The 25,544-nt window shown below is 35.9% G+C and overlaps 1 protein-coding gene across 9 annotated transcripts in view; it reads left to right on the top strand.

Moving 5' to 3' along the window:
* LOC115230986 (sentrin-specific protease 6) overlaps positions 1-23,651 on the top strand; it is a 78,934-nt gene extending 55,283 nt beyond the window's left edge. For all 9 annotated transcript variants that reach the window (XM_036500615.1, XM_029801086.2, XM_029801096.2 and 6 more), the window contains 12 exons: positions 2,647-2,879; positions 4,002-4,209; positions 7,874-8,050; positions 10,149-10,476; positions 12,728-12,844; positions 13,142-13,273; positions 13,583-13,675; positions 14,668-14,812; positions 16,634-16,695; positions 17,299-17,367; positions 19,321-19,474; positions 22,131-23,651. In XM_036500615.1, coding sequence (XP_036356508.1) covers positions 2,647-2,879; positions 4,002-4,209; positions 7,874-8,050; positions 10,149-10,476; positions 12,728-12,844; positions 13,142-13,273; positions 13,583-13,675; positions 14,668-14,812; positions 16,634-16,695; positions 17,299-17,367; positions 19,321-19,474; positions 22,131-22,280 — 1,868 coding nt within the window. In that variant the 3' untranslated portion in view covers positions 22,281-23,651. The remainder of the gene's footprint in view (positions 1-2,646; positions 2,880-4,001; positions 4,210-7,873; positions 8,051-10,148; positions 10,477-12,727; positions 12,845-13,141; positions 13,274-13,582; positions 13,676-14,667; positions 14,813-16,633; positions 16,696-17,298; positions 17,368-19,320; positions 19,475-22,130) is intronic.
* The last annotated feature ends 1,893 nt before the right edge of the window (positions 23,652-25,544 follow it).

Below are 25,544 nucleotides of genomic sequence, written 5' to 3'. Positions count from 1 at the left end.
CCATATATTTTCTTAGATGTTTCTGTCTTCTTTCAAAAATACTTCAAATTCAAACTTACTGCATTAAACTAGTTTCCAATTTTTGTCCAGAGTGAAACATTTCAGAAAATTAAAATGGGGAAAAATAGGAGGAAAAATCTCCCAAAATTTGAGAAAATTCTCGGATATCTTGTAAAATAATATAACCGCAATTGCATGGCTGAAACGAGTAAAAGAGTAATGCAACCCAATTATTCACATTGTGAAATCATGTTTTTTCACAAGTGTAATAATGAGATTTGCACTGAAATTCTCATTTAAATATGATTAGGTTATTTTGGCCATTTTCAGTTGGGGTGGTAACATTCGTCAACAGAATTCTTGGCCAGCTGTGCCCACCTTGGTATTGAAATGGTTAAATACAGGGACATAGTATTTGAAGGTAAATGAGAAGTTAGAAATAATAAACTTATATAGGTGCAGGAGTGGCTGTGTGGTAAGTAGCTTGCTAACCAACCACATGGTTCCGGGTTCAGTCCCACTGCGTGGCACCTTGGGCAAGTGTCTTCTGCTATAGCCCCAGGCCGACCAATGCCTTGTGAGTGGATTTGGCAGACGGAAACTGAAAGAAGCCCGTCGTATATATGTATATGTCAATGGCGTGCGGTGACTTCCGGGGCTGGGCATGCAATGAATTTCTTTGTTTCCCCGGGGCAATTTTTCAGTAAAAAAATTTTCGAATTCCTACGGTTTACATATGGGAGATTCTGAATATGCACACCGGGACCACTCTTCTTAAATAGTACCCATGATTTTTAAATTGTTTGCAATACTCATCAAATTTGTTGAAATTCAAAAGTTCCATGAATTTAAACTCTTCTAAGGATGAATATCGTGCTTTTATTTGGTCAACTATTGTACTGATAATTTTGTTATAAAGCATTTTATAATGTCGTTGGGGCTCAATAGATATATTCTTGGATCTCTGAATTCCGATTCCTGCATCGACCCCATATTTTTCCCCCCTTGGGCAAGTGTCTTCTACTATAGTCTCGGGCCGACCAAAGCCTTGTGAGTGGATTTGGTAGACGGAAACTGAAAGAAGCCCGTCGTATATATGTATATATATGCGTGTGTGTGTTTGTGCATCTGTTTGTCCCCCTAGCATTGCTTGACAACCGATGCTGGTGTGTTTATGTCCCCGTTACTTAGCGGTTCGGCAAAACAGACCGATAGAATAAGTACTGGGCTTACAAAAGAATAAGTCCCGGGGTCGAGTTGCTCGATTAAAGGCGGTGCTCCAGCATGGCCGCAGTCAAATGATTGAAACAAGTAAAAAAGATTGAAAAATTATCAAGTCTGTTTTCGAGTACAGTTCTAGTTTTATCTATTTGATCTTTACAATACACTATGTCATGACTTTTACTCTGGAGGATGTTAAATAAGAAAAAAGAAAAAATCTCACTGAATACTTCTAACAAAAATAAGAAATCAGGAGCTTTTAAAGTGTGTAAGAATCCAATTGCTGAATTTATGGTGGTATCATCCCATGCTTCAGGATTTTCAATGATATGCTCAAAAAGGCTGATTATGAAATTATAATTTTCCTTTGTGGTAATAATGTGGTAATATTAAGCCGCGAGGAGTAATTCCTTTGCTGTTGCCTTCAGAAATCTTTTTTTTAACAATGTTATCTAATGCATTAGCCCTTTTCGGTGTTGGTCTCCCACCGTTATAATTAATTATTTTCCATCGAATTCTCCTTTCGAAAAACTATTTCTCAAAATATCGTTTATAACACACATTTCACTCATTTCGTAAAAGGCCGTTCTTATATACGAACACATGTGGAAGTGTAAATTGTAAGTCAATTTCAACAAAACAGAAAGATACAGAAAGTGGGTATCATGTGGTCAGCTCATAGCATGACATACGACTGAGAGAGAGAGAGGAAGGGGGTACAAAATATTATGAAAGACCTTTCCTCCTAGCATCTGTTTTATCAATTCACTAAGAGACAGAGAGGGAGGTCATGCGGGTCTTCCCACAGCATGTGGAGCCACTAAGAGAAAGAGGAAGGGAGTAAAAATATTTCAAATGCTCTATCCCCTTAGCATGTCTTTTAAACAAGTCACTAAGAGAGAGAGGAAGGAAGGACAAACTGAGACAGAGAGGGAGTGTCTGACATGCTGGTCTTGTCAATGCATGACTTCTAAAAGCAGAAGTAGTCACTGAGAGAGAAGGGAAGACAAAATACAACTGGACGGATTTTCTTTGAAACAAAGTAACTATTTTATCTAATTTTCTGATCATATGGATAAAAAAATCACAGGGCATGCAACGCATACCTTGCATACCTGAGAGTGCATGCCCCTGGTATATGTATGTGTGTGTGTGTTTGTGTGTCTGTGTTTGTCCCCCTAGCATTGCTTGACAACCGATGCTGGTATGTTTACGTCCCCGTCACTTAGCGGTTCAGTAAAAAAGACCGATAGAATAAGTACTGTGCTTACAAAGAATAAGTCCCGGGGTCGATTTGCTCGACTAAAGGCGGTGCTCCAGCATGGCCGCAGTCAAATGACTGAAACGAGTAAAAGAGTAAAGAGAGAGTATATTTCTGTGGTAAATGCTGTCTTCAAAATAGTTAAATGGTATTTTAATTTTCAGAAACAGTTACTATATCAGATGATGATGAACCAGCTGCTGCAGAATCGTCAGAGAATCAATCCAAAGTATTGGACCCTAATTCCCGGATCTCACTCAACAGTAATGCTACAAATTCTTCTTTGAAGTCTGATAGTCCTGAAGAGAATGATCGCCCTGACTCGCCCATTTTCCCTGCTATTTCTACCAACCTGTCTATGGTTAATCGGTCTCGGTGCAATAGGATGGAAGATGAGGTAAGTCTGCCACATATATTTATTTAATCCAACTATATTACCATAGGGTTGAGATTGCTGTTACAATTGACATTCCACTGCTAGGTTTTGGACAAATAGTCGAGTATTCAATATTGTACATTTCTGGGCATCATATGACCGAGTGTTATTCTCCTTACTGTAGTTTGACAAATTGTTTGTAGATTCCTCTTGGCATCTACTGGTTACAATAATGCTACTGTTGATCAGGCATTCAGTTTCTCGGATTAAAACTTGTTAAACAGTTGCAAATTAATCATCATCATCATCATCATCATCATCATTTAGCGTCCGCTTTCCATGCTAGCATGGGTTGGACGGTTCAACTGGGGTCTGTGAAGCCAGAAGGCTGCATCAGGCCCAGTCTGATCTGGCAGTGTTTCTACGGCTGGATGCCCTTCCTAACGCCAACCACTCCGTTTGTGTAGTGGGTGCTTTTTATGTGCCACCCGCACAGGTGCTAGACGGAGCTGGCAAACGGCCACGGACGGATGGTGCTTTTTACGTGCCACCGGCACGGGGACCAGGCGGGGCTGGCAACGGCCACGAACGGATGGTGCTTTTTACGTGCCACCGGCACGGAGGCCAGTCGGGGCGGCGCTGGCAATGGCCATGATCGGATGGTTCGCTTACTTGTCACCGGCACTGGTATCACAGCTGCAATTTCCATTGATGTTGATCGACTTCGATTTTGGTTCTGCTTTGATTTGGTTTGATTTTGGTTCTGATTTGATTTGGTTTGATTTTGATTTTCACTTGCCTCAAAATCAAACCAAATCAAATCGGATATCAGAAAGCAGAACCAAAATCGAAGTCGATCAACATCATTGATATTTATTGTAATTTGTAGAGGTGTTTATATTCCTGGATCTACTCTAAATATACAGTGCTAGAAGCTCACATGATAGTTTGGATTCTAACAAAAATCCTCAAGGTGATTTATCAATGATTTCTGTATCAGTGAATCTTGGGGTAAGATTAATTTTTACCAGCTGGCAAAAATTATTAACTCTTATAACATTGGATCTTATGTGAATTGGAATTAATTAATATAATAATTGTGTTTTTGCACTGCCTGAAATGTCCTTTGTTTCTTCATTTCAGCTTGGTAATGTGGTCAGTAGAGTAGGTGCACAGAATATGGAAGTGGATGAAGCTGATGAAAGCTCTCTTTATGGAGATCCCTTAGAGCCTGCCTTTAATCCTGATCAGCTGCACTTCCAGACACGTAATTTACGGATTGGGAATGTGGATATCAGCTCTCCACGAGAAGTGCTGCTAAATTCTGACTGCATGTTATTTAAATTTACTAGTAAGTCTATATTTTTAATTTTGTATATGAAATTTGAGATATATTCTTTTACTTGTTTCAATAATTTGTCTGTGGCCATGCTAGAGCACCACAATTAAAAAAAAAAATTTTTTTGTAATCTAAAGAATTTAAGTTGTAGCTTCAGAACTTCAATCTAGATGAAGTATAATTACACTGATTACGAATAATATTTTGACCAAAGGAAAATACTTTGGAAGTGTCCTGCATACTAAATACAAATATGATTATGCAAGCATTTAGCAAAATCTTTAGAAGTGTTCTGTTGTGTCTGGGGAGAGTCATTTTCTTTTTGTGCCTTATAATGTAACACACTCACCAGTAAAATTTCCCTTTATTTCTTATTTTTATTTTCCTAAAATGTTCGTTGGCGTCTTGCAACCTTTTCAATAGTCTTGACTCTGTCCGTTATTTACACTGGGTTCCTTTTTGTTTGTTTGTGCGCATATGTGTGGGTCAGTGTGTGTGTGCCTATGCATGCATGTACGTATGTATGTATGCATGTGTATGTGTGTATGCATATGTATATATGTATGTGTGCATCTGTATGTATGTATCCTGCATATTCATGTGCTTGCATGTCCGTGTTTGTGTGTTTTCTATGTATGTATGTGTGTGTGTGAGCGTGTGTTTGTATATGTATGCACCTCTGTCCCCTTGTCTGTGTGTGTGTGTGTATGTGTTATGCAACTGTGTACCATGTTTGTATGTATGGATATGCATCTCTATATGTGTGGACCCGTGTCTCCATATGTGTCCTTGTGTGGAGTAAAGTGTGTGTGTGTATATATGGTCATGTGTTTCAGTCTCCATTTGCATATGTGTGCTTGTCTGTTCTTATAACCTATCCGTCTGTATGTTGATCTGTTTATTTTCATATCCATATGCTTACATACAAAAAAGTGTTTAAAATCTAAAAACTGAGTAAGAGAGGTAACTCTAATCGGACCATGTGTTGGAGTATCTCGGGCAACATAGTTGTGGTCTAGTATAGAGAGACAACAGAGTAATGCCATTAGTAGGGGAGAGTGAAGTATAGTATCAGAATAAAACAGAGGACACTAAGCTAAGAGAATTTAATGTAAGTCAAAGCACTTATGAACACGAGAAAATGAATATACGAACACAGGCTCACACACACACACACATACATAGAAAATACATAAACATGGACATGCAAGCACATATGCAGGATACATACATACAGATGCACACATACATACATATATACATATGCATACAGGCGCAGGAGTGGCTGTGTGGTAAGTAGCTTGCTTACCAACCACATGGTTCCGGGTTCAGTCCCACTGCGTGGCACCTTGGGCAAGTGTCTTCTACTATAGCCTCGGGCCGACCAAAGCCTTGTGAGTGGATTTGGTAGACGGAAACTGAAAGAAGCCCGTCGTATATATGTATATATATATGTTTGCGTGTCTGTGTTTGTCCCCCTAGCATTGCTTGACAACTGATGCTGGTGTGTTTATGTCCCCGTCACTTAGCGGTTCGACAAAAGAGACCGATAGAATAAGTACTGGGCTTACAAAGAATTAGTCCCGGGGTCGAGTTGCTCGACTAAAGGTGGTGCTCCAGCATGGCCGCAGTCAAATGACTGAAACAAGTAAAAGAAAGTAACAATTGAGAAATGAAAAGCTGAGGTAGTGTGAAAGGGCTAAATTTTAATAGAAACCCTCTAAGAACTTTTGGGACACATGCAGAAATTACCACACTTTTTTTTTTAATCCAAAAATATGTCAAAAAATTCTCAGAATTCTCCATGAATCTTGGATTAAAAAAAAAAAATCTTAGTCATGAAGTTATAAAATTTCAAAGTTTCATGGTTCTAAAATTAATTTTTTTTTAACGTTTGACGGTTTTAAGAGAGATATAGGTGGATGGACGGATAGACAAACATTGATAGGACCTACTTGTGGTGTGTGGTCTATGTATAACCTTTTTGCTAGTTATTTGGTTAACTTCTCTTAGCTTAGTGTCTCCTATTTCATTCTGATACTATACTTCACTCTCCCTTTTCACCTTTCCAACCTCTCTTACTAATGGTGTTACCCTGTTGACTCTCAAAACTAAATTTAATTGGATCAGTGATTTTGTAATTTTTGGACAATACAGACAATGCACTTTGGAGTGGTCTGCAGTTTAAAGCAGTAGGTGAAAGGAAAAGGGAGATTTCATCGACTAATTGCTTAAATATTTGCAGTTGATTGAAGTTTTTCAACTTAGTGTATTATTGGGTTGTCCGGAAAATTCATGCCGATTTATAGTAGCTTACCTTTCGACTTATTTTAGAACTTGGTTGAGTCCATAAAATAGGATTTGACTACACCTCCATTTAGAGCACAGTTTAAGCTATCTTTTGATGGAAGAAGGTTTATGTTCCTATAACCTGTGTTAATTATGTAACCCTTTAAATTAGAAAATAAGAAAGTTCATTTTCGGCTCTTGATGCTTTTCTTTTTCCGTAAAGGCAGAAATGCCTCACAAGCAACCAAAGAAATATGTGCAGTTTACGGTGATGTTTTGTTATCTGAAAGAACTGTACGGAAGTGGTTCGCAAGGTTCCAAGCTGGAGATTGTAGCCTTATTGATAAAGAGCGATCAGGCAGACCATCCACTACAGATGATGACCAAATCAAGTCATTAATTGAGATTAACCCACATTGCACAACCTGAGAATTGGCAGAAAGCCTCAACCTATCAAAATCCATCGTTCATGAGCACCTGGTAAAGCTTGGGTACCCAAATTGCTACGATATTTGGGTACCACATGAGTTGAGTGAGAAGAACCTTTTGGATCACATTTCCATCTGTGATTCGCATTATAAACGGAATGAAAATGCACCTTTTTTAAAGCAAATTGTGACAGGTTATGAGAAATGGATTATCTACCGAAATGTTCAGAGAAAGCGATCCTGGAGTAAGCAACATGAGCCACCCTAAAAGCAGGTCTTCATCCTAAAAAAAAGTCTTGCTTTGTGTCTGGTGGGATTGGAAAGGAATTCTGTACTATGAGCTTCTCCCAAGTAACCAGACAATTAATTCTGAGAAATACTGTACACAACTGGGCGAGTTAAAAGCAGCAATTCAAGAGAAATGTCCAGAATTGGTCAACAGGAATGGTGTTGTTTTCCAACATGATAATGCAAGACCGCACGTTTCTTTGGGAACCAAACAAAAATTGCTGTAGCTCGGCTGGGATGTGTTACTCCACCCTCCATATTCACCAGATATTGCTCCTTCGGATTTCCACTTATTCAGGTCTCTATAGAATAGTCTTAATGGTAAAAATTTCAATTCCTTGGATGACGTAAAAGGATACCTTTTATGAATTCTTTGCCATGAAACCACCTCAATTCTGGGAAGAGGGTATTTTCAAGTTAAAGGAAAGATGGAGATGCATTGTGCAATAAAATGGTTCATATTTGGTTGATTAAAAATGTAATGGCAAGTATTTTTTGGCCTTTTTCTTTCCTTTAAAAATCGGCACGAACTTTCCGGACAACCCAACATTTATGTGAAACCTTGCCATATTGTATTTAGTGTGCAGATGACTCCCCTCATGTATATGACCTCAGCATTATTATTGTTAATTTCGATGGTGATATTTAACTGGTGTCATTTGCTTTTTTAGGAGAAGATAAACCTATTGAGTTTAAAGTTTTTCCTTTGGAATTCAAGTCCTGTGAATACAATTTTGTTTATCGGCGTCCTGTTGTTATTTTACACTTAACCCAGAGCTGTGCTGTTCGAATAGAAAGCGTACTTGGTTTAAAATTTACTAAGTTTTGTTACGATCCTAATAGTTCTGGTAAGTCTCTTTTAAGATTTCATTTATTTACTGCTGATATAAACATTTTTCCTCTCTTGCTTACTCATAAGTTTGACATTCTATTCCTGTTTTCTTCCCGCTGTCACTAGTGATAATAGCTGTTTACATAATAATTTAAATGCCACTTTCCTGACATCTTTTTGGTGAACTATAGGTGTCTACGATATGAAGTTCTGTGTGTTAACAGTGTTATCTTTATATATAAAAGTGAGGTTGTGTGTCTGTCTCCTACGATTTAGATTCCTAACTACTCCCACATTTTGCGGTGCAGTTCAACCAAAACCGGGTATCTTATAGTCGTGATTCATATTGAGCCCTTCTGGGTATTAGCGTGCGTCTATGATGAGTCTACGATTTAAAAGAATTTACCATCAATTTTTCCCATTTTTAATGCATTTTTGGCATATATAAGGGAAGTAACTCTCTAAAAATTTATTATTAAATCTCAGAACGTAAAAAGCTACAGTAACACCCCCCCCCCCCTTGTGGTTAGCCATATTGAGATGGCTATTATACTTTACATCTCTAAAAATGCTTATATAGTTATTTCCCTTACAAATCCGAGCAACGCCGGGCGATACTGCTAGTATAAAATATTAGTGGATAGAAATATAAGAAAATATAGACTTCCAAGAAAATGTTTTTCAACCTTCATATGAATAATGTAAACTCAGACAATTCAAGAAAATGGAGACTCTGTGGCTAAATGTTCTGATGTATTAGACATAGAGGAAAGAGAAACTCGATGACTAAATGTATTAATTTGTAAAATAGCACCTCCCCTATTTGACAATCTATTGTTAGTTTTCTGGATGGTTGAGCTGAACAGACAACAAATAAATGATCCAGTCTCATGTAATAGGTAATATGGCAGTAGTTACAAACCAAACCAATGGAGTAAGAGATGGTGTACTACTGAGCCTCACAATGTATATATTTTAAATTCTGATGATTTCTAGAAAAGGGAAAACAGAGTATAAATTTGGATACTATATAGAAATGGATATGATATACCCAGCTTAAAGCATTTTTACCATGTATATTTTGGCAAATCCTGTAGCTCTCCTAATTTACTTTGCAATCTTTTAAAAGCAGACACTAATGCATAAAGTAGAAGCAGCTATCTATCTAGGAAGGAAAGTCCTGTGAGATTCCTTAGGAGAGTCTCATTATACAAAATAGTGCTTTGCTTTAAAGTATGCAGCATGCTAAAACTGATGTAAAGTTTATCTACTAATTGTTCACCAGGCACTACAAATATTTCCAAGAAAAATAAAACATAATTCTTCAAGTGTGACTATTCTCTATTCTCTTGCTAGGCTTCATTCCTTTCAGTACCTAGGTTGTGATACAGGTAATAAAGCCCACCAAGAGAAGTTTATTAACATTCTGCAAAAATGCATTCAAAACTGACATATTCTATCCTTTCTCACTGATGTAGTATTTTTAATGTACAATGCCTAGCTACCCATCTGTATAAATGAGATCTGAACAGACGTTTTGTTTTTTTCTCTGATCATAACTAGTGAAGACAGTGAAAGAGTTGAAAAACTTATGATGATAAAAAGAGAAACTAATATGTAATAAAATGTAACAGACTGATATCTGGGTATAGTCAACCACCTCACCAATAACAACACTGAACACCTTTTTGATCTCCATGTGTCTAACACATGTGGACATGCCTACAAAGTCAGAAAACAACACAGCTCCCATGACTTTTGGAAACATTTCTTCACACTCAGAGTTGCTGAAGCATGGAATAAACTGCCTGCGTCAGTTGTTGACTGCTATGACACTGCATCCTTTAAGGCCCTCATGCTTTCCGAAATCCGTCGAAACTACACCTGATTATATATACACTTTCGATGAGTTGTAGTGCACCTGAGCACTGTACACAATGTTTATTATTATTATATTATTATTATTATTATAATACTATTGAAGCAATGTATAGTTGAATAACTGTTATATCAAAACTTGTAATAGGGACCACCCACTGAAATATCTGTAAGGTGTGTTCATGTTAATTTTGATAGTCAATACTCAGTTTTTGCACCTCTTTCTTATATTTCAGATGCTACTCATCGTTACATTGTCATGCTTCTACAACCCAGCAGTAAGCTTATGATGTTGAAGAAGCCTCTAATAGAGATCTTTCAAAAATTTCAAAAGATTCAGTCACAAAATAAAAATAGTCAAGAACCAGATATCTTTAGAGCAATAACAATTGGAGAAGCGAATCAGAAGTTGGTTGAGTGCTGTCCTGATCTATCTCAACTATTACCATTGTCTTCAGTAGAAACAGAGAATCCATACCCTCCTAGCTCATTTGAAGCTGCTTTATCATTATATCCAGATGCATCTCCTCCAATTAATATGGGTTTTTCAGGACCTGTAGAAAAGTATGTATATCCGGTGCAAGTTTTTTTATTCCTCCCACTTGTGCAATGCAATTGTAAATCCTTTGACGATGATAACATTTCTAATTTTTATATGATACACATTTTTGAGGGAGGTGTATAGTGAATTTAATCAATTTCAGTACTTGATCATTGTTGATTTATTGACTGCAGAGTGATAAAAAAAATAAAAAAAAATGTAAACTTCATCACAATTTAAACACCTTACAAATGATGTGGTTAAATACAATATGATATTTTGTTAGGAGTGTTACCAATTCTGTCATCATAATAATAATTATCATAGTTTCTAACATAGGCTTAAAGCTAATGATTTGGGAGGTCGGGACAGCCAATTACATGGTTTCATGTCAGATCACACCATTAAGGTGTATGCTAAAGGAGTTTTCAATGATCAACCCTCTAGCTACTTTTATGTGCTGCACAGTTCATTTTCATCCCTCACATTCTTCCTTTTATACATAATGTTACTTGTGGTCACCTCTAACAATGCCTGCTCCTACACAGATGTTACCACCCTTCATTCTCATTAAGCCATCTATAACCACACACCTGAAGTCAAACCTGTGTGGACTCCATGAACAAAGACTTTCTAAACATCTTCCTTTAAGGCCATGCTTATCACGTATCCTTCAACAGTGCAAAGACACCACTACTATACATATCAAGAAAACAATAGTGTATTGTTCTCTAAACATGAACACTATGCAACCAGAACCCTCAAAGCTACTAAAATTCTGAAAATCTCTCCTAGTCAACACACATCTTCAACATTGCAAAAACTGCATCACAAAGACTATCCTTTCTCCACTGTTCCCAATAATTATTAACCCACTTTGATGTTCAAATAAGACCTAATGTAGAACATTGCTCCCGCATCTGTGACACTGTTGCAAATTACGCATACAGGCACGCTATTCCACAAAAAAATAAAAAATAAAACAAGCCACCCAACTGATTATCAAGAAGTTGGTCATCAAGATGCTACCTTTCCCACTAATCGAACACGAGTAGAGTCTTGTTAATTTTCCAGCTTACTAGGACCTTCGTCCTTGCTAAATTAACCTTAAGGCCCTTAGATTCCAGGTTTTGCTTCCACACCTGGAATTTCTCTTCTAGCTCTGATATGGAATCTACAATGAGGACTAGATCATCAGTATATAGTAGTTCCCAGAGGCAGCTGGTCTTGAATTCCTCTATTATGGCCTGGAGGGAACTGAGGACTGAGCCTTGATGAATCCCTACCTGTATGCCAAATTCTTTTCTGTACTCAGAGTTAACTGTCACTTTACTGACAGTAAATTGATATTACAAGTAATTTAGAAAATTGTAAAACGAGTGAAGTATCTTAAAAAACTTAATTCTCTCCAGACATAGTCACATGGTTCCACTTTAAAAAGTATTTTCTCAAGTTGTTGCTTCTGAAAATGGAAGCATCTACTATTTCCAATAATGCTTACAGAACCTTATTTTTGAACACTTCATTTGAATGTGTTGTTTTCTCACTAAAACAGCTATTTAAAAAAAAGAAAATTTAAACAGCTGGTTGTTTGCCCTTTATCCATCATCATCATCATCATCATCATCATCGTTTAACGTCCGTTTTCCGCGCTAGCACGGGTTGGTTTATAATATAATCAGATATTGGAATTGATTTAATTGAATGTTTCTTTACACCAATGCAATCTTGTGCTTTTGTTGGATATCATTGTTAGACAAAATATTTAGTTTTGCACTTTCTTGTTGAAACTTAATCATGTTTCCTTTCAGCTTCTTAGATTATTAAAATAAGCACCAGTCCTCTAATAAAAGCCCCCCCCACTACCACCACACTAAAGAAACATTTTTGGCTTTGTAGCTGTGTTAGAAATTATCTTTTTAACAAAATGTTACTTTTTATAACACTATGTAATGGTTCAGAAAATTTACTGAAATAGCTTTATAATCAAATGATCTACCGATTGGTTTTGTTATTAAATTCCCTACATGAGGACAGTGACTAATCATTGATGTTTCTTGAATGTAATAATGTGAGGCATCATTAGCGAACATTTATTAAAGATGCTGTGAAGATGAGTCTGAACCACACTAGCATAGAAAAAAATGATGTACAATAAATTTTTTGATGATTGAAGATATGGTTAGAAACTTCTGAAGGAGATAAGTGGTGAATTAATTAAGAAAAACAACACAAATTCTGTTCCCTAATACTTTTTTTCATACTTTATTTCAGCTTGATCACTTACCCTCCACCACCTGCAAAGGGAGGAATCACCATTACCAATGAAGACTTCTTTTGTTTGAATGAAGGAGAGTTTCTAAATGATGTCATCATTGATTTCTTCCTCAAGTAAGATTTCCCTTTCACAAAATTGTTTATCTTGCAGAAAGCATTGAGATATTTCAACATTGATTGCATTGCTTATATAATACACTGATATTGATGCAACTATGCCAACATATGCCATGTTGTAAATTGTAGAGTAAAATTTGATACTTGTATAATTGAGGATCAGCATTTTTGCTACTTCTTTTATAATTGTGTTTGAAGAGATGTTCTGGGGCCAGAAAATGAATGCTCTTAGGATTACAGAACGCCAATTTTGAAGGAATGTACTAAACTGTTATTTTCATATTTTAATGTAAGGTATCTGGTATTGGAGAAATTATCAGAGACTGATCGAGAACGTACTCATGTGTTCAGTTCATTCTTTTACAAACGTCTCACACAACGATTGAACAGGCATTCCTACAGCTCTGATCAGGACCCTTATTGCTCGTAAGTTTATAAGGTTTTGCTTTTGGGTCTTGTAATAGTTTTGTCTATCTATTAATGAGAAATGTCATTTGTATTACGTATTGCTAGCTGTCTGTAATATAGATGTTACCATTTATTGTATAAGTATATCTTGTTACCTGTTTGCTCTAAGTTTACCTGGTAAACATCTTAGTTGAATGATTTTACTTTATTCTTTACTCTTATTAAAATGTTTTTATTCTGAAAGCAAGTTCACTTGCAGTATTTGTCATTTAATCAATTAATGATTTGATAGAGATTAATTTTTGCTTTAAATGTTTCATTGATTAGGCCAATGATTAAAAGGCATGCACAAGTAAAAACCTGGACACGACATGTTGATATCTTCCAGAAGGACTTTATTATTGTACCAATTAACGAGAAGTAAGTGCTTGTGTTTTATATCTTCACTTAAGTCTTATATTTTAAACAGATATAGTTTACACATTTCATGGAGTTATTTTGTTCTACTTGTCTTTGTTTCAAAAGAGATATCTATTCTGGTTTTAGTGATGTGAAGTGTATTGTCTGTAATGTTAAAGTGCTAGAGTGCTATCTTTATGATCAAAAAATACATTCCACTTTTAACATAACCAATCCTTCAAATAAAGTAGATAAAAATATATATGAAAACAATAAAACCCACTAAACCAATTGAAGGAATAATAAAATAAGACTTATTTTAAGAGTGTGGGAAATAAGTGAAGGAGTCAAGCATTGGATTTAAAAATGAAAGGAATAGTTTTCATTTTTAAATCCAAGGATTAAATTATATCTTTGTTGTCTTACTTGTGTGTGTCCATCTAATCTTTACTTAGCTAAATGGTTGTTAAACCAATCAAGTGTATCAGTTTGTCATCACTTTAGTAATAGTTGACAAATTATTCACAACCAAACTATCATTTATAAAAAAGTTGAAAAGAAAACAAATCCCTAGCTAAATAATTTTCTTTTGGACTCTTTTATAAAGTAAATCTAAAATTTCCTCTCATATCTTAACTACCTTATGTGTCAGTCACAACTGATTTTATTTTGTAATGGGCATGGCTGTGTGGTTAGGGAGCTTGCTTCCTAGCTACATGGTTTCGGGTTCAGTCCCACTGCGTGGCACTTTGGGTAGGTGTCTTTCACTATAGCCCCGAGCTGACCGGAGCTTTGTGATTGAATTCGGTAGGTGGAAGTTACTGCCGTGTGTGTATGTGGGCGTGTAGGTGCTTGTGCCTCTCCGAAAGAGAGAGAGGGGTCAAGTGACAAATTTGAAAGACGATACAAACCTTCCATTTAGCTTGAATTATAATTAAATTGAATTTAGTTTTTCTTTGTGTCGTTACTAATTGTTATTCCATCATGCTAATCTTAAATTTGCTTTTTATTAGCGCCCATTGGTTCTTGGCCATCATTTGTTTCCCTGGAATGGAGCATCCTCAAGCCGTCCGCTATTTATTCCTTACCAGCCAGGACAGCAGCACTTTACAGAAACTTAATGCTCATGCAGAAGGCACATCAGATGAAACTAATAAAGTAAGGATTTGAATTATAAGTTTTGAGAGGCAATTGAGGTAGATGACATCTGTGTTCAAAAATAAATACAAAACTGCTTTTTAGAGATTATTCTATCAAACATAATGCTTATTGATTCACATTATCTCATATCTTCAATAACATTGTAGGGTAGGAGTGAGGGCCTGGATCTGGTCAGTTTGAACATAAAACAGATTAAATATTTTCGCCGAGTATGGCCGGTTTAAATACTGCCCACAAAATGGATTTCTGCTACAAATGCCCAATGCTTCCTAATTTTAAAAAAGGAAATAATGAAATATGAAAGAGAAAAGGAAACATTAATGAAATTACTTTTACTAACTGCAAAAATTCAACATGTTCTCTTACAGATGTTTTGATTTTGCTCAAAAGAATTAAATTCCAGTAATTAAAACATTTTATTGGGCAAAATCTCATCAGTCTGTTGGGATGTTTTGGAAGACCAACATGTAATAATCTAACAATGTCTTTTTCACACCTCTAATGAGATTTTGCCCCCAAAAATGTTTTAATTACTGGAATTTAATTCTTTTGGGCAAAATCAAAACAATTGTAACAGGACATGTTGGATTTTTGCAGTTAATCAATTATATTAACGCTACTTTTTGAATATTTATAAACCAAGATTTATACTTAAACCTATTATTTTAGGAATATTGCTATTCACAACAAAATATTAGGTAACAAACCAGTAATTCATTGGATATTTTCTATCCCTCAAAGTGGTTATTTTAACCTCTATTTATATATATATATATCTTAGGAAAAAGGAGACAAACGCTCAAGATGTTATTAAATATCTTGAGCATTTATCTCCTTTTTCTATTTTTCTCCTAAATATTTCTTGCATGCATGCATGCATGCACGTGCGCGCACACACACACATACATAGTTTTTCTTCCCCAAAGTAGGAATGTAAAATTTTCTTTTCTAAGGCTGTGTAGAAAGGCCTGTAGTTTAAGTCGAACCTTACTGCCTCTTTGATTAACTTTAACCAACAGACTGATGAGATTTTGCCCAATAAAATATTTTAATTACTGGAATTTAATTCTTTTGAGCAAAATCAAAACATCTGTAAGAGAACATGTTGAATTTTTGCAGTTAGTAAAAGTAATTTCATTAATGTTTCCTTTTCTCTTTCATATTTCATTATTTCCTTTTTTAAAATTAGGAAGCATTGGGCATTTGTAGCAGAAATCCATCTTGTGGGCAGAATTTCTGCTAGTTTGTATTGGATTGTGTCAACCTTAAAACATTTGTTACTACAGCTAACTTAAAAAATTAATTTCATAGTGAAATGATTATTGTCTAAAAGGATATCCAGTTGTAAATGTAATTAGCTGCTAATCAGTTGTTCATAATTTCATGTTTTAAGCATACACCTTTGCTTACTTCAGTTTGCTTGGTGAGAAAAAGAAAAATCACATATACCCAGATAGTTTATTTGTTGGATAAATTAGTTTTAAGCTGAATATGGTTTAGGCTTCCCCAATGACTTCAAAACTACATTAAACACTTACTGGATGTGAGGTCCTTCAAAGTAAAAGGTCACACATTGGGCTCTGGAGTGGAGTGATGGTCCTTTCAGCTAATATATGCTTAATTACTGTGAAGTTCTTAATTGCTTAACCATTATGAGAATGACAAACTCTTTATAATACTGCTAAAGTGTATGTATTGTATTGGAATTAAGTAATCATTAGATCATTTGGTCTGTTGTGTTTATGGGTTACCATTATTGTGCATGCGTGTATCATAACTAGTCTTAAATCATAATTTCATTGTTTTTTTCTGTTGCAGCTACCAATTAAACTCTGTGATATACGCAAAGAGTCTTATACAGAGTTGTATGGATTTAAACAGTAAGTAATGTCATTTTTACTTGCATTGGAAACAATCTGCTTGTGTGTGAGCGAGAGAGAGAGAGGTAGTAGACACTAGTTTTATATACATGTTCTAGTTTTTACATGTTATGTCAAGCAATCGCTCCATCCTAATTACAAGTTCAATAGTTTCTTTTCTTGAGTTTTCTCTAACTCAGATCGTTAAACTAATTATCATAACCTTTCATATTAGTTCATTATCTTTACATTTTTACACTAATTTCATTTCTTCATTCATTTAGAATATGCTGGAGTTAAAGTTTTCTAAAGATAAACCATTGTATTTTAGACAAGGTTTATCACTTGAAGTTTCTTCAAGTCAGTTGGATATAGACAGTTCCTACTTGAATTTCTTTTCATAGATGTCTTTTCTAAAACTATCACAATCATTGTGTTGTGGCAGTATGCATTAACTCTATTTTCCTTATATTTTGTTACTGAAAATATTTCTATTTCATGGCAAATGAAAGGGTTAATTGAAGCAATATTTGATCTGCTGCTAGTATAGAAAAATTTGTACCACTCCAGAAAACTGTACAGTTAATCTTGTGTTACTAACATAAAACCAATTTTTCATTGTAGGCCATGTATTTTGATATTTGATTCTCTGGCTGGACCATCTCGAACAAATGTTGTCAAAACATTGCGAGAGTAAGTATGCCACTTATATTACATTGTTATATAATGTTGGAGTAGCTAAGAATTCATCATCATCATTTAACGTCTGCCTTCCATGCTAGCATGAATTTTTTTTTAATTGAGGTAGATAGTAAGTAAATTTAGAAATTTGAATATCTTAATGACTGCCTGGGAAATATAAACTGTTTTGTTACATGGGAGATGGGTAATGAGTTGCTGTTTTTCAGTCAGACCTGTGTTCATATACATACATATTTAGACCTAGTGGGCCCTCTAGACCAGTGGTTTTCAACCAGGGTTCCGCAAGAAGTTACAAAACTGCTAAAATCGGCAGTAATTTTTAAGATATGTGTGCATAAGACTATTAAATTATTGCACAGGGGTTCCTCAAGCCAGTGGAATGTTTCCTTGGGGTTCCGCTCCAGCAAAAAGTTTGAAAAGCACTGCTCTAGACCAATAGGTTTTGGGGGGCCCTAAGATTTTGTGTAATTTTCAATTGTTTAGATGTCTAAAGTCAGTCGGTCATTGTATATGTCAGAACTAATTAACAAATCTGGCTGTCACAGGCAAAATAACGAAGACTAAAAACAATAGGAATGTACATTGTAAAAACAAATATAATTTTGTAAATAATTTCATTTTCTTACAAATTTTTTTTTGCATACTTTCCTTCTTGGGACACAAAACTCTGCTTGCGAACCTGTTGAGGCAAGTGAAATCAAAATCAATAGAAAAATCAATGGAAATTGTAGTTGTGATACCAGTGCCGGTGGCACGTAAAAGAACCATCTGAACGTGGCCATTGCCAGCGCAGCCTCGACTGGCCTCCGTGCCAGTGGCACATAAAAAGCACCAGCCGATCATGGCCGTTGCCAGCCTCTCCTGGCACATAAAAAGCACCCACTACACTCATGGAGTGGTTGGCATTAGGAAGAGCATCCAGCTGTAGAAACACTGCCAGATCTGACTGGGCCGGATGCAGCCTCCTGGCTTCCCCGACCCCGGTCAAACCGTCCAACCCATGCTAGCATGGAAAGTGGACGTTAAACGATCATGATTACTCTATAACTGTAATAGTTGCTAGCACTTGGATTATTTCTGACATGTTGATGATGCCATATTCATTTCTTTGCATAATGCATTGCTGTTGGTTGCCGCCTTATATCTGGAGAAAACATATGTTCAAAGTATTTTTTAAAAGGCACTATTTAAAAAAAGAGCTAATTCAAATCAGAATAATAAAAAGGGCCATGGTTAAAATTAATGGCTTTTTAAATGTAAAAGGGCCCAATAAATCAAAAGAAGGCTAAATCATTGAAAAACAAATTAAACAAGTAAATTTAATTACAAATTATTTCATTGCTCTCAACTCCAGTCTTGGGTGGGGAGCATGGTCCATATTGGCTCATACATGAATCTGACCCTGCATACATTTATAGGTAGTTAGATGTCCCAGATATGCCAAACCTTAGCCTGTTCTCTGCTCATATGGCACAGGAGTTCATTGAATGGTATTCAATATATTAAGATAGCTGGCATGTAGTTTATTATTCAGTCTTTGTATAATTGAATGATGGTTATAGTTGCCATGTTTGAAAAGGTGGACTTTGTCGCCTTACTGGTACTTGTGCCCGTGCTAGTAGAGTGCCAAGAGCACCATCTGAGCGTGATCGTTGCCAGAGCGGCTAACTGGTTTCTGTGTAGGTGGCATGTAAAAGGCACCATTCAAGCGTGACCATTACCAACGACCATTCACAGTTGAGTGGCTAGCAAAAGGAAAGGTGAATGCTGTGAGGAAAACAATGTAAAATAACTGGAAAAAAAACCCATGCTGGTAGTTTGTTAGATTAGTTATTAAATGTATACATCCTTAATGAAGGACATTCTCTGTGATATTAAAGTAATTCTCAACTCATTTTACATTTTTGATGCAGTCATTGCTTTTTTTTTTTTTTTTTTAAACAGGTATTTGCAGGTTGAATGGGACACAAGAAAGAAGACCCCTAAACGAACGTTTGACAAAGATTTCATCAAAGGAGGTGTTCCAAAAGTACCTCAACAGAACAACTACAGTGATTGTGGGGTTTATGTGCTGCAATATGTAGAAAGTTTTTTTAAGGTGATTATTTTATTTGTTTTTTTTTTCACTCAGCAATGCTCACAAAAGTTAATAGATTGAACTACTTCAGACATCAGTGTAGATTATTGGTAGAACAGGCTTGTCTTCTAATCCATCTAGTTTCTCTGATAACTAGTGAAATTGTTGTTACAGTTTTAACTATATTTAAAATATAGACAGAGAACTAAATGCAGCATACCCTGATTGCCAATTTTTTCTTAACACTGTCTATTTGTGCTATTACAGTATACTTTATGTAACATTCCTGAACTTATACTGAATCTCCAGTTATCACATGACGTAACAGTAAAATTATAGTGGTAAAAATTTTATTCACAAGGCACTATAGTCTTGAGATTGTCAGTGCCTGATCCGTGAAATTTGGTAGATGGAAACTGTATGGAAACCTATTATGTGTGTGTACTGTTCACTGAATTATAAACAAAATCATTTTCTACGCAATGGTGTTTTTTTACAGCCTTCCACAAATATGTCCAACCATTGAGCTCTTCATTGCTTGAAAGACTAAGGGAAATAATACTCTACTTGGAAACAACAAGAAGAGCATCCAACTTCAGAAGATGTATTTCCATAAGTTTCATCTGGCCTCTACCAGCATGGAAAAGAGTATATTAAAATGATGATGATATACATGTGTGTTTATGCTTCTGTCTGTGTGTCTTCACATTGATGAAGTACAAGTAAAAACGTTGGTGTTTGCTTACATCTCCCATAAGTACTACATCCTTGTGGCTTGACAGCTTCGATGCATGAAGACTAGTGGAAAAATACCATTAAAAACAGAAAGGGCATCCAACTACAGAATACTGCCTCAGTAAGCCTTGTCTGCTTTTTAAGCTTTTTCCATCCCATCATGGAAAAATAGTCTTAAAAATAATCATCTTCATATCTGGAATGCTAGTTTTAGGCATCATACACAAATATTTTATTGGTTTTTTCTAAGCCAATTGATAGTCTTAGTTTGTTTTTAACCTATGTTTTCATACTTTCCAACCAGTGATAAAAAATATAGGCAGTGGTGCCTGTGTGTGTAACCAAGACTGGTTATGGATCCCTTCTTCATCATCATCATCATCATCATTGTTTAACGTCCGTTGGACGGTTTGACCGGGGTTTGGGAAACCAGGAGGCTGCATCAGGCTCCAGTCTGATCTGGCAGTGTTTCTACAGCTGGATGCCCTTCCTAACGCCAACCACTCTGTGAGTGTAGTGGGTGCTTTTTATGTGCCAGGGTAGGCTGGCAATGGCCACAATTGGTTGGTGCTTTTTATGTGCCACCGGCACGGAAGCCAGTCAAGGCGGTGCTGGCATCGGCCACATACGGATGGTGCATTTTACGTGCCACCAGCACGGGTATCACAACTACAATTTCCATTTGATGTTGATGTACTTGACTCAACAGGTCTCCTCAAGCACAGCAGGTCGCCCTACGATCCAAGGTACTTTGGAAGGACTGGGGCTTCTATGTAAAGCTGGTGCAGGAGACAGCCATGAACTCACATTATTTGTCGGGTCTTCGCAGTCACAGCATATCTCCAGAGATCTCGGTCACTATATCATATTGCCTGTATAAGGTTATTGGACTACCCCATATTCAATTTTCCTTTACCAGCATCCCCATCACTGCCTCTTTGGCTTACCATGTGGCTTGTGTATAAAGGATTGCATCAAACTTGTACCCAATACCCTCTGCCATCACTTTCCGTAACACCAGTCACCATTCTTTTTTGGGCCAGTCATTATTGATTGGCACCCATCATTCTGTATTTACAATTGTCCACCTCTATTACTATCTAAGATTCTCTCTCTCCCTCTCCACTGCCCCATCACCTCAGTCAATGTGTTTCTACCCCCATATTCTTGTTTCTTGACATCTCAAGTGCTGGTGTCAATAAAATGCACCCAGTGCATGATGATAGCACGATTGGTGTTATGACAAACATCTGTTTCTATGGTTAGAATCTATGCCTGAAAATAAAATAAGTATAATATACTGATCGTTGCCAGCTGGCCTCTGTGCCAGTGGCACGTAAAAGACACTATTTGAGTGTGATTGTTACCAGCATTGCCTTACTGGCATCTGTGCCGGTGGTATGTGTAAAAGATTCGAGTGAGGTCGTTGCCAGTACCGCCTGACTGGGCCCCGTGCCAGTGGCACGTAAAAGCACCCACTACACTCGCTGAGTGGTTGGTGTTAGGAAGGGCATCCAGCTGTAGAAACTCTGCCAGATCAAGATTGAAGCCTGGTGCAGCCATCTGGTTCGCCAGCCCTCAGTGAAAATTGTCCAACGCAGGCTAGCATGGAAAGCGGACGTTAAACGACGATGATGATGATGATACTTTACTTGAAAAATAAGGTTTAGTGACAGGATGAGCATCCAACTGTAAAATACTGCCTCAATGTCTTCTTTAACGGATATCAATGTGAAGAAAGTAGACGTAAAAACAAGACTATTTTTGTGTGTATACATGTCGCCATTTTGGCACCTACTTTTCAGTGCTTGTATAGGTGAGGCAACAGCATGTTAGGTCAGAGTTTTTTTTTTTACCTGGATGCCTTTCCTGCTGCCAACCTCCATTTGTGTGTACATATATTTGTAATTTTGTTTTAAATTTTAATTTGTCTGTTTTTCAGAATCCTATAAAAGACTTCACCATTCCTATTCGAATACATAACTGGTTCTCTGAAGAACAAGTTAATTCAAAGCGCCAAGAGATCCAAGAACTTATTTGGAACTTGAAGAAAGATGTGGATGAAAAAAGTTCTTCTACCAATAAAAGCTGACGCTGATTTCTGTTGGGTACTGATCCATCATAAACGAATCAACTTCCAGCAGGGTGACTTGTGTTCCCTGCTGCCCAATGGCTCTTGCTGGAGTTGGGATGGGGGGGAGAGAGAAAGAAAGAGAGAGCAGCACCGCTACGGCGGCCAATGGGTCAGAGCACTGATTTATGAAAATAAACCTGGTATCCAGGTCAATCCAACAAGACTGCTGAAAGGAAATGTCTTTTAAGAGATATTGAAAGATTATGCAGTTACTTTCTTGATTCACTGGAATTTCTCATCTCCACTACCAACTACTTCTCTTCCTCTTCACATAGCAACTTACTTGCTACTCTTTTTCTTTTCTTGTTTGCTTCTTACATTGATTTCTTTCTAACTAGTAATATATATATATATATATATATATATATATATATGTATGTATATATATATGTATATATACACATACACACACACACACACATATATACAGGTGTATATACACACACACATAGAGATCTATTATATACAAATACATACATATGTTTTTCCTCTCAATAGCTGCTGCTCTTCCAGCCACTAATGTTTTATCTCTGGTTGTGGAAACTATTATGATTATTTATTATTTTTGTAATAAAATACTCTCATTAGAAGTATGGAAGATACAATTGGCTCTGAGCTTCACATCTTGTTAGTGCCTTGTTGATCTCTTCATTGACAACTGACAAATGCTCAGAGACCACATTTTAAATCTATTTTTCTCCTAAAATTAGTGTGCTGGATATTTCCTGCTCTCTTTCTACCACGACCACCACTACTATTCCCCTGCCCATGTGATAAAATCCTGCGTAGATGGCAAGTGTCATACTCCTTCCTTTCATCTGAATATACTGTCATATCTACAAGGATACAATTGTTTAGTGAATGACTGGACAGAAGAAAACATTGCAATTTCCTGCTCATACAGGTGCAGTAGGTATTGCACATACAAAACTTATGGTGGGCAGCTTTACCAAAGAGCAAAACTACCAGAAAGTAAATTTTAATGGATTATATATAAATAAATAAATAATAAAAATTCTTCATTAAAGTTGCTCCTTGAATTTACTTTACCATGCTGCTTTTTATGTAATCATTTTGGTTAAAGCTTTGGCTTGGCTGGTTTTTCTAGCAGGAATAACCACCATAGACATGGGATACTATTTGGGTTATCACTTCTACCTCTACTATATCACACAATATGAATTTAAGATTTGCCTTGAATTCATGTTGGTTTCAGTTGGATTTATTTTGAAGAAAACAAATGACATTTCAGTTGAAAGACTAACAAGAAATCTATTTTCCTGTCTACTATATTTATTAATTTAATAAAATTTTGCAAATTTTCTGTTAGCAAGATAAAAATTTTACCAGAGACTGTTCTAATTTCCTTTGACATTATCACTATAGAAAATTGTTGGTAATATATTTAGTGTCAAACTGTAAACATATCTAAGGCAAATTGAAGAGATGCAAGTGGAAAATTTAGCTGCATTTAAGATAGAAATTGTTTGTATGGTGCCATTTATGGCAAGAACATTTAGATATATAGCCAAAAGAAACATTTTCTATCCTTCTAACTTAGAATTGTTAGCCTTTAATTTCTTTTTATAAAACCATCTGTTTTTATTACAAATTTCTGTTCCAAATATGTCAATTGTTTATAAAAAAAAAAAGCACAGCAAGTTGTGGGATTAAGTATATTTTTATAAGAAATTGTCATGTTAACTTTCATCTTGTAAATGATTTTCTGAAGTTAAATTGTATATGAAATGTATAAAATAAAATGTTTAAATAGGCATGAAAACTTTAAATGACTGCAGTTGTGTCCATGATTACCATGTAATAGTTTCATGGATATGAACTAGTGTTCTATAAGATTGCAATACTGTACCTCGATCATAATGATGTTACCCAGCTACAAGTGGGAACTGCAGAAATTGCCATAGTAGTACCAAGTACTGGATATCTCGATTCAGATATTTGTTGGTATCTGACTAAATTTAAGTGTTAGCTATAAATCTGTCTCATGCGTTCCAACTGCATTATTATTCCTTGTTTGCTACCTGGCCAAGCGCTTACTCCAATCACACACCTTTTTTTTTTCACTTTTTGTAACAGCTACAAAACAAGTCATACACTTTTATTGTGTCAACTAAACAACACCGTTTCTATTCTAACTTGAAACTAATGTCCTTGAGGAAAAGTATAAAAATTACAATTTTCCTCTTTCTCTAAATATACAGGATTTATATGTGAAAAAAAAATCCATTATTATATTAGCTGCCTGTTCAGTCCCAGGATAGCTAAGATTTAGTTTTCCAAATGTGACTGTTTCATCCTCTTTTCAGATACAATATATATATATATATATATATATGACTACATTTTCTAATGTGTCCTCTTTTAAATGAAATAGTCACGGCCAATGAGTCTACTGTGTGTTACCAACAATCCACTTGACTAAGCAGGTACAGCCAGGAAGTAAAATCTTTCTGACTGCAAAGTAACAGTATACTGTTAGACAAGAGATCCATTGGCTTCCAGTGGGGAAAGTTCCTTTTGATAGACTAGTGTTATATCCCAGAGGAAAACTTATCCCTCATCTGCTGAACCTACAAAAGGTTGCTACTTACAACTCAAGTGACCACGTTGAGGCTATCTTATATTAACGTCATCTTATGAGATAATCTTTTGAATAAATGTTGTATTGACTACATAACTGTGAACAGTATAGGCAGTATGTTTCTTAGTTTACTAAAACATCACTTGTCTGATCAATGTTGAAAAGTGTCAACCAGCATTCAAAAGTATCTGGTTGTTCTTTTTTTTTTAAAAAAAAAGAAAAACTAAACTTCCTAATACAGAAGTTTATATTTAAAATGCTAGTATTATAAGTGATATAATCTAGCCTCTCACACCTTCCCTACAATGTCATTCTAAAAATAATCATATCAATATCTCAAAGCCATGTGATAATGCATGGTTAATTAGAAACAGTGTTAATGAATTAGCATTACATTTGACAGTAATCTGAATGCTAAAGGATTAATTATATGTAGGATGTCCATTTCAAGCCGATTCTCTAAAAAGAAAAATTACTTGTGATGTTATAATTTCCTAACCAAGAGAGAAGTTTCTAATATTTAAATACTTCTGTGACTTCATGGAATGTTATGGTTGGTGCAGCGCAGCAGTTGACGTGTGAATAGTGATTTTCAGAATAAGAAATCAAAAACAGGAGAC

This window comes from Octopus sinensis, linkage group LG2 (assembly GCF_006345805.1).
Source record: "Octopus sinensis linkage group LG2, ASM634580v1, whole genome shotgun sequence".
Classification (NCBI taxonomy): Eukaryota; Metazoa; Mollusca; class Cephalopoda; order Octopoda; family Octopodidae; genus Octopus; species Octopus sinensis.
This window is presented reverse-complemented; position numbering and strand designations above follow the sequence as displayed.